We start from the raw sequence: 9,712 nt of genomic DNA, 5'->3' as shown, positions 1-9,712 counted from the left end.
TGTATTTTATAAGAGAAGGTTTTATTTCCTCAGAATTACGTTGTTAAAAATCAGCCTCGGCTCTGATCCACTGAAGATAGCTGGAAGCACGTGCGTAGACTGTTGGGTATGAAGTGACGCAGCCACTGATTACCCATGATGCAGCGCCCAGTAGCGTATACTGGTTACTTCCGCTCTTTTGACATACAAGAGGTCCTCCGCTGTCTCCCTGGAAGAGGTTCAGAAGAACGACTCGTTGGAAGTAATCAGTATTGATTGCCTATCACGGACATATCCGACATAGCCCTAAACATACCCGACATCAACTGTCACGGATATAATCGACATTAATTGTCACGGTCATACCCAATATTAATTGTCACGGTCATACTCGACATTGTCACTAACGTACCTGACATGGACCTAAACATACCCGACATTAATTGTCACAGACATACTCGACATGGTCACTAACGTACCTGACATGGACCTAAACATACCCGACATTAATTGTCACAGACATACTCGACATGGTCACTAACGTACCTGGCATGGACCTAATCATACCCGACATTAATTACCACGGACATACTCGACATGGTCACTAACGTACCTGGCATGGACCTAATCATACCCGACATTAATTACCACGGACATACTCGACATGGTCACTAACGTACCTGGCATGGACCTAATCATACCCGACATTAATTACCACGGACATACTCGACATGGTCACTAACGTACCTGGCATGGACCTAATCATACCCGACATTAATTACCACGGACATACCTGACAATAATTTTCATGGACATACTCGACATTGATTGTCGCAGACATACCCGACATAGCCACGTACATACCCAACATGGCCCTAAACATACCCGACATAGCCACGTACATACCCAACATGGCCCTAAACATACCCGACATGGCTCTAAACATACCCGACATGGCTCTAAACATACACGGCATGGCCCTAAACATACCCAACATGGCCCTAAACATACCCGACATGGCTCTAAACATACACGGCATGGCTCTAAACATACACGGCATGGCCCTAAACATACCCAACATGGCCCTAAACATACCCGACATGGCTCTAAACATACACGGCATGGCTCTGAACAAACTCGACAGGCTCTGAATATGCCCAACATGGCCCTAAACATACCCGATATGGCTCTAAATATGCCCAATTAGACTTGAAACCTACCCGACGTAGCTCTAAATATACGCCAAATAGTCAAGGACATACTCAGTATGGACTTCAATATACCCATGATCATTTAGGTACCAGAGAGTGTCAGAATTGTATACTTCACGTACATTGTTCCCACCAGTCACGGACATACCCGACATAGTCAGAATTGTATACTGGACGTACAATACGCCTACCAGTCACGGACATACCCGACATAGCCAGAATTGTATACTTGACGTACAATACGCCTACCAGTCACGGACATACCCGACATAGCCAGAATTGTATACTTGACGCACATTATTCTCACCAGTCACGGACGAACCCAACATGGTCAGAACTGTATACTTAACGTACGTTACAACCCCCAGTCACTCCGTTGTAGTCAAAGGCACAAATGTGGTCGCTTCTGACAGAACTACCGATGCGACTGCGGCATTCATTGTACGAAATGACGTTGGTGGGAGCCTGCTGCAGTATGTCCGGCAAACCAGCGTTACTTCCTGAAAACAACAGCATATTTATTTAGCTCACATATCCATGCAGCATTGGACGTCAATTTTAACGGCACTAGGCGCACCGAGTTTATTGTTGCTTTCTCAACCTAACGAGGCACCCAGGTACCCATTCTCGGCTTTGTGGACTGGGACGCAGTACTTTGTCCACGTTTGCTGCACGTTGCTGTACCCGCAACGAGGTGTTTGCACGCGTGGATTCTTTATAGTGCACCAGATCAGTCTACACACAGACAAAATGTAGCGCAAATGGGGTTGCGCAGCGTAGAGCATATGATCAGTCTTCTCATATGCGAGCGAAGCGAGCAAAGGTTGGCAACGCACTTCCCTCGTTTCGGTTCAAAAAATATTTTTCATGTCAAAATAAAATATCGCTACCATGAAAGGTACACCCCCATTTCCGCACCAGGTTGTGCTAAAAATGTTGAATAAAACATATTTCACGTGAGTGATTATTAAAGATGGAGTTGAAAATGTGAGAGCGCAAACCCATTTGCGCTACAGTTTGCCTGTGGCTTACGTATACCAGACCTGGGAAGTGACGCCACCAATGGGTAGCCGTGAGGATGAGCCCAAACAAGCTTGCAAGTTGCTTCCCTTTTATCGCAAGTATTCACTGCACACCATGCAATAACACCAGCCTGTAATGTAGGCGTAATTTAGATAACATTATGTTAATCGTCTTGCAAGACTTTACTAGGTTTACCAGCGGTTTTTCCCCAGCCTGTGATGAAGCAGTTGCTTTCCCCAGCGAAGTCGCCGTCGTTGTCGTCGACGAGGTTCGCGGGCATGACAGCAGAGTTCATGACGACGTCGGTGTCGAACTGGATCAGAGCGATGTCGTTGGGGAAGCCAGACTGGTTCGGTCTCCAACCCGGATGCTGAGGAACAGGTGAAGTGTAGGTAAATGCAAGATGTAGCTCAGGTGCAGGTGTCATACACAATTGGGATACAGGTAAGGTACACTTAATGTACCTCACAGGTAAGGAGCTGGTGATATACAATAGGAAAAACAAGGCAATATACAGACGGGATACAGACAAGAGTCATTTGGGATACGGGTAGCTTATAGGCAAGATAAGGTTGACGTACAGGTAAGATACATGCGGGATAACATACAGTGTTCCCAGAAATTATTGAGAAAATCTTTGTTTTTTTTCTAGTGATGCTAAGATTGGAAAAAGGGCTTTCACTATGCACTAAGCATACTAAATAAGGGAGACAACTCTTGAAGGCTTAGAAGGCAGCTCATTACGTCAAGAGTTATCTCCCTTGTCTGAGCAGACGGCTTCCTGTGTTGACATGGCAGAATTTACAGCAAGAGAGAAAAAAAAGCTCATTCTAGATGATTTTGAAAGGGGTAAGGCTGATGCTAAAGTGTTAGCTTGTAGACATGGTATTCCTCTGTCTACAGTATAGAGAACTTTGAAGAATATTCAAACAGGTACTGGGATAGAGCACAAAGCAGGGGCAGGTCGGCCTAGGAAATTCAGTGTTGTGGATCGCCGAAGACTTGGGCAGATTGTGAGTAGGGGCAAATTGAAAAGTGTTGAGAACATCAGAAATGAAATTAGCAGAGGAAGTCCTCAGGTATGCAATGAAACAGTTAGGCAGGAATTACAGAGACTTAATTGGGTGAAAAAACGTGGAATTCCCTCGCCGTTGATGAAAGATGCACAAAAGGAAAAACGTTTAAACTGGTGTCGGGCTCATGAAAATCAAGATTGGGATAATGTTTTCTTTTCGGATGAAAGTTCTGTTTGGCTTTTCCCTAATTGTGTGAAAATTTGGGCCAAAGATACTGTCAAACCTATCTTCCAGCGACCAAAACATAGCCCGAAGTTTCACATGTGGGGTGGCATATCGGCTCGCGGAGAGACACCATTGTGTGTTTTCACGGGAAACTTGACAAAATAAAGATACGTTGACATTCTAAATGGTCACCTTCTTCCGACAGCACAAACATTGTATGAAGATGATTGGATTTTCCAGCATGATAGTGACCCAAAACACACTGCGCGCTACACAAAACAGTGGTTGTCGGGCGAAAATGTTCAAGTTTTAGACTGGCGGGATAAGATACGGTTTTATACGTGTGAGAAACAGACCAAATAATTCCAAGATAGAAGTGATATACAGGAGGGGGACAGAGGTAAGATACAGGTGAGAAATATGAGAACATAAGATACAGGTGGGGTGCAGGTAATATACAAGTGGAATACAGGTGAGATACAGCTGAGTTAGTGGTGATATATGTGTAACTGGCAGGGCAAGGGGAGGGGGGAGAGATACAAGTAAGATAAAGGTAGGATACAGGCGAGATACAGTTGGAGTTCTACAGGTGGGATACAGGTAAGATATAGTTGAGGCACTGGTTGCATACATGTAACTCACAGGACAATTACAGATGGGGTATAGGTAAGATACAGTTGAGGTACCGGTTGCATACATGTAACACGCAGGACAGTTACAGGTGGGATACAGGTAAGATACAGTGGAGGCACTTGTTGCATACATGTAACTCACAGGACAGTTACAGGTGGGATACAGGTAAGATATAGTTCAGGCACTGGTTGCATACATGTAAGTCACAGGACAGTTACAGGTGGGATACAGGTGGGATACAGTTGAGGCACTGGTTGCATACATGTAACTCACAGGACAATTACAGGTGGGGTACAAGTAAGATATAGTTGAGGCACTGGTTGCATACATGTAAGTCACAGGACAGTTACAGGTGGGATACAGGTGGGATACAGTTGAGGTACTGATTGCATACATGTAACTCACAGGACAGTTACAGGTGGGATACAGGTGGGATACAGTTGAAGCACTGGTTGCATACATGTAACTCACAGGACAGTTACAGGTGGGATACAGTTGAGGTACTGGTTGCATACATGTAACTCACAGGACAGTTACAGGTGGGGTACAGATAAGATACAGTTGAGGTACTGGTGGCATACATGTAACTCACAGCGCAGTTAAAGGTGGGATATAGGTGTGATACGGTAATGTACAGGTTAGGAGTAGATACCTCATCGGTGTCCAACGCCGGATTTAGAACACGTTACTGTTACACTTCAGCAAAATAGGTACACTAAATATCAAAACATCTCGATCTGTGATTGTACTTACAATGACGAATTTGGAGACGCCAACGGTCTGAACGAATCCAGTTTCGTCTGAGAGCCTATGACCTCCGAACACCACTCTGTAGTCACCAACACCCCTGCACACATGGACATGGGATACAATATTCATTATCTAACCTCGTACGTAAATGTCGTGTTCTGATTGGCTAAGCGCTCTTCTATTCAATGAACCCCACTTACATGCGAGGTGCGGTTTCCGTGCGGTGATCTTGAAATTGCACGAGCACTGTACGATCACCCTAAGGCAGCCGCATTGTGGTCCTGAGACAGGCCTGCGATGGACCTGTCATGTTGACAGTGGGTAAACAGTATATATTGGTAATCCCGAGCAATTCTATCAATTGTCTCAGTTCACGAGAGATGTCCAAGACGTCAGAGAAACAAATGCCGTGATACCACGCTAAAAACCGCACGGCGACTGCGTGGTCACCGCACGATATCCGCTCACTATCAGCACAGACAAAATCGTACGGAGTCGTTTATTGTACGGGAGTGAGTGAGTGAGTGAGTTTAGTTATACGCAGCACTCAGCAATATTACAGCTATATGGCGGCGGTCTGTAAATAATCGAGTCGGGACCAGACAATCCAGTGATCAACAACATGAGCATCGATTTGCGCAACTGGGAACCGATGACATGTGTCAACCAAATCAGCGAGCCTGACCACCCGATCCCGTTAGTCGCCTCTTGCGACAAGCATAGCCGCCTTTCACGGCAAGCATGGGTTACTGAAGGCCTATTCTACCCAGGGACCTTCACGGGTCGTTTATTGTACGGGGCCCGCGGTAAATGTGCTCAAGGTCTCGTACGTAGGACTGGGATTACTTCCTTATTGAGTACTCTTTACACTGAACCATAATCTGACCAGAGGCAATCTGCTGAAAACAACAGTAAACGCTGTAATTTCGACTTCCTACCTTTCAACAGACATCAAGACACATGAAAAAACTTTGGTCTGTCCCTTTTCACGGCATGTTTACAGGTTTGATTTGCCATGTATAGTAGTATGCACGAGCTATTTATGTCATATTATGGATGATAAAAATTAAGCTGTAATATTTCAAAATATGAACATATACAAGCAGAACTCTAAGACAAATACTCTAGTTGTGGCAACGGTGTGGCATCGCTAGAGCATCATTGTCGGCTATCGAATCGGAAAATCTAGTGAGGTTTGATTTCATATCAAGCTGTAACTCACAAGGTCGCGTCATCCACGCAGTGGGCGGCAGTCAACGCCCAACGGGAGCCCAGGAGAGAGCAGCCACAAGTGTGAGTTATTTCCCCTGAAGAGCGGCGCTTCCTGAGCGACCCCTGCCATTGCCAACTATTAGGTTTTGCGTCTGAGCCCCCGACAATATGGGAGGCAACGTCAGCACCTACACAAACAAAAATAAATAAGTCATACAAGCGATCGTTAGAGACAGGTACGGCAGAGGAGGTAAAGAGTACGGGAGAGGGCGGTAAGGGGTACGGGAGGGGAATTAAGAGTAAATGAGGGAAGGTAAGAATGAAGAAGTGATGGGTGCGGGCTGCTTCGTAGAAAGTGCAATAAGAATAATACATTGAAAGTATGCATTTACAGAGGTATGTGTTAGAGATGTACAACCTTGCGTAATAATACTGGTTACTCTGACTCAGCATCGCCCCACGCTGGGATTAACTTTACCTACTAGTATGAGGATACTATCTGCATATGTAGCGTAGCACTTACCCACCACAGCAACACTGAGACAAAGAATAAGCAGAGACTTCATTCTGATATATCATAAGCCGAATCGTGGGTGGTCATATATAAGGTTTGGAAATGGCAGGTGCGTGGTTTCCACTGCCACGTCCCCACAGGTTAATAATATCATAAAACATATTTCATTTCTCACCTCCTTAATACAAGTAGTAGTTTTAAAACTACTTACTTAGTCGATTAGAAACAGTTTTTGGTCGGTTTCTTAGTTACAACAATTTTATTCGTCATCCATATGTAAGCACTGACTTAAATATAGAATTAAATTAAAATAAACATTAAACTGTTAATCAAGCAAAAACCCAGTTCATTGAAAGACTATATTTCAAGACTGCAATATACCCACAACACCCACGCACATCAGGATAGTACAGTCAGTACCCACAACACCCACGTACAACACGATAGTACAGTCAGTATCCACAGCACCCACGTACAACACGACAGTACAGTCAGTACCCACAACACACCCACGTACAACACGACAGTACAGTCAGTATCCACAACACCCTTGTACAACACGATAGTACAGTCTGTCTCCACAAGACACACACGTACAACACGATAGTACAGTCAGTATCCACATCACACACACCCACGTACAACATGACAGTACAGTCTGTATCCACAACACACACACGTACAAAACAATAGTACTGTCAGAACCCCCAGCACATACGTACAAGACAGTACAGTCAGTATCCACAACACCCACGTACAACAAGACAGTACAGTCAGTATCCACAACACACCCACATACAACACGACAGTACAGTCAGTATCCACAACACCCACGTACAACACGACAGTACAGTCAGTACCCACAACACACCCACGTACAACACGACAGTACAGTCAGTATCCACAACACACCCACGTACAACACGACAGTACAGTTAGTATCCACAACACACACATACAACAAGACAGTACAGTCAGTATCCACAACACACACAAACAACACGACAGTACAGTCAATACCCACAACACACACATACAACACGACAGTACAGTCAGTATCCACAACACACCCACGTACAACACGACAGTACAGTCAGTATCCACAACACCCACGTACAACACGACAGTACAGTCAGTACCCACAACACACCCACGTACAACACGACAGTACAGTCAGTATCCACAACACACCCACGTACAACACGACAGTACAGTCAGTATTCACAACACACACATACAACACGACAGTACAGTTAGTATCCACAACACACCCACGTACAACACGACAGTACAGTCAGTATCCACAGCACCCACGTACAACACGACAGTACAGTCAGTATCCACAACACACACACGTACAACACGACAGTACAGTCAGTATCCACAGCACCCACGTACAACACGACAGTACAGTCAGTATCCACAACACACCCACGTACAACACGACAGTACAGTCAGTATCCACTGCACACACATACAACACGACAGTACAGTTAGTATTCACAACACACACAGACAACAAGACAGTACAGTCAGTATCCACAACACACCCACGTACAACACGACAGTACAGTTAGTATCCACAGCACCCACGTACAACACGACAGTACAGTCAGTGTCCACAACACACACACGTACAACACGACAGTACAGTCAGTATCCACAACACACACATACAACACGACAGTACAGTCAGTATCCACAACACCCACGTACAACACGACAGTACAGTCAGTATCCACAAGACAAACACGTACAACACGACAGTACAGTCAGTATCCACAACACACACATAAAACACGGCAGTACAGTCTGTATCCACAACACACACACGTACAAAACAATAGTACAGTCAGAACCCCCAGCACATACGTACAACAAGACAGTACAGTCAGTATCCACAACACCCACGTACAACAAGACAGTACAGTCAGTATCCACAACACACCCACATACAACACGACAGTACAGTCAGTATCCACAACACCCACGTACAACACGACAGTACAGTCAGTACCCACAACACACCCACGTACAACACGACAGTACAGTCAGTATCCACAACACACCCACGTACAACACGACAGTACAGTTAGTATCCACAACACACACATACAACAAGACAGTACAGTCAGTATCCACAACACACACATACAACACGACGGTACAGTCAATATCCACAACACACACATACAACACGACAGTACAGTCAGTATCCACAACACACCCACGTACAACACGACAGTACAGTCAGTATCCACAACACACACATACAACACGACAGTACAGTTAGTATTCACAACACACACATACAACAAGACAGTACAGTCAGTATCCACAACACACCCACCTACAACACGACATTACAGTCAGTATCCACAGCACCCACGTACAACACGACAGTACAGTCAGTATCCACAACACACACACGTACAACACGACAGTACAGTCAGTATCCACAGCACCCACGTACAACACGACAGTACAGTCAGTATCCACAACACACCCACGTACAACACGACAGTACAGTCAGTGTCCACTGCACACACATACAACACGACAGTACAGTTAGTATTCACAACACACACATACAACAAGACAGTACAGTCAGTATCCACAACACACCCACGTACAACACGACAGTACAGTTAGTATCCACAGCACCCAGGTACAACACGACAGTACAGTCAGTATCCACAACACACACACGTACAACACGACAGTGCAGTTAGTATCCACAGCACCCACGTACAACACGACAGTACAGTCAGTATCCACAACACACCCACGTACAACACGACAGTACAGTCAGCATCCACAACACACCCACGTACAACACAACAGTACAGTCAGTATCCACAACACCCACATACAACACGACAGTACAGTCAGTATCCACAACACACCCACGTACAACACGACAGTACAGTAAGTATCCACAGCACCCACGTACAACACGACAGTACAGTCAGTATCCACAACACACACATACAACACGACAGTACAGTCAGTATCCACAACACCCACGTACAACACGACAGTACAGTCAGTATCCACAAGACACACACGTACAACAAGACAGTACAGTCAGTATCCACAACACACACATACAACACGACAGTACAGTCAGTATCCACAACACCCACGTA

General features: G+C 45.2%; 1 protein-coding gene across 1 annotated transcript; it reads right to left on the bottom strand.

The window, feature by feature from the left end:
- On the bottom strand, nucleotides 1-6,619 carry LOC137279933 (fibrinolytic enzyme, isozyme C-like). Its single transcript, XM_067811848.1, has 6 exons — nucleotides 6,573-6,619; nucleotides 6,060-6,237; nucleotides 4,841-4,934; nucleotides 2,409-2,583; nucleotides 1,545-1,690; nucleotides 1-208 (listed from the first exon to the last, which is right to left on the bottom strand). The coding sequence occupies exons 1-6, from the start codon at nucleotides 6,613-6,615 to the stop codon at nucleotides 44-46; spliced, it is 801 nt and encodes a 266-aa protein (XP_067667949.1). The 5' UTR covers nucleotides 6,616-6,619; the 3' UTR covers nucleotides 1-43.
- Nucleotides 6,620-9,712: the final 3,093 nt, after the last annotated feature.

The sequence above is a fragment of the Haliotis asinina genome, chromosome 1, assembly GCF_037392515.1.
Source record: "Haliotis asinina isolate JCU_RB_2024 chromosome 1, JCU_Hal_asi_v2, whole genome shotgun sequence".
Classification (NCBI taxonomy): Eukaryota; Metazoa; Mollusca; class Gastropoda; order Lepetellida; family Haliotidae; genus Haliotis; species Haliotis asinina.
Note: the sequence above shows the minus strand (reverse complement) of the source record. Positions and strands in the feature narration are given on the sequence as shown.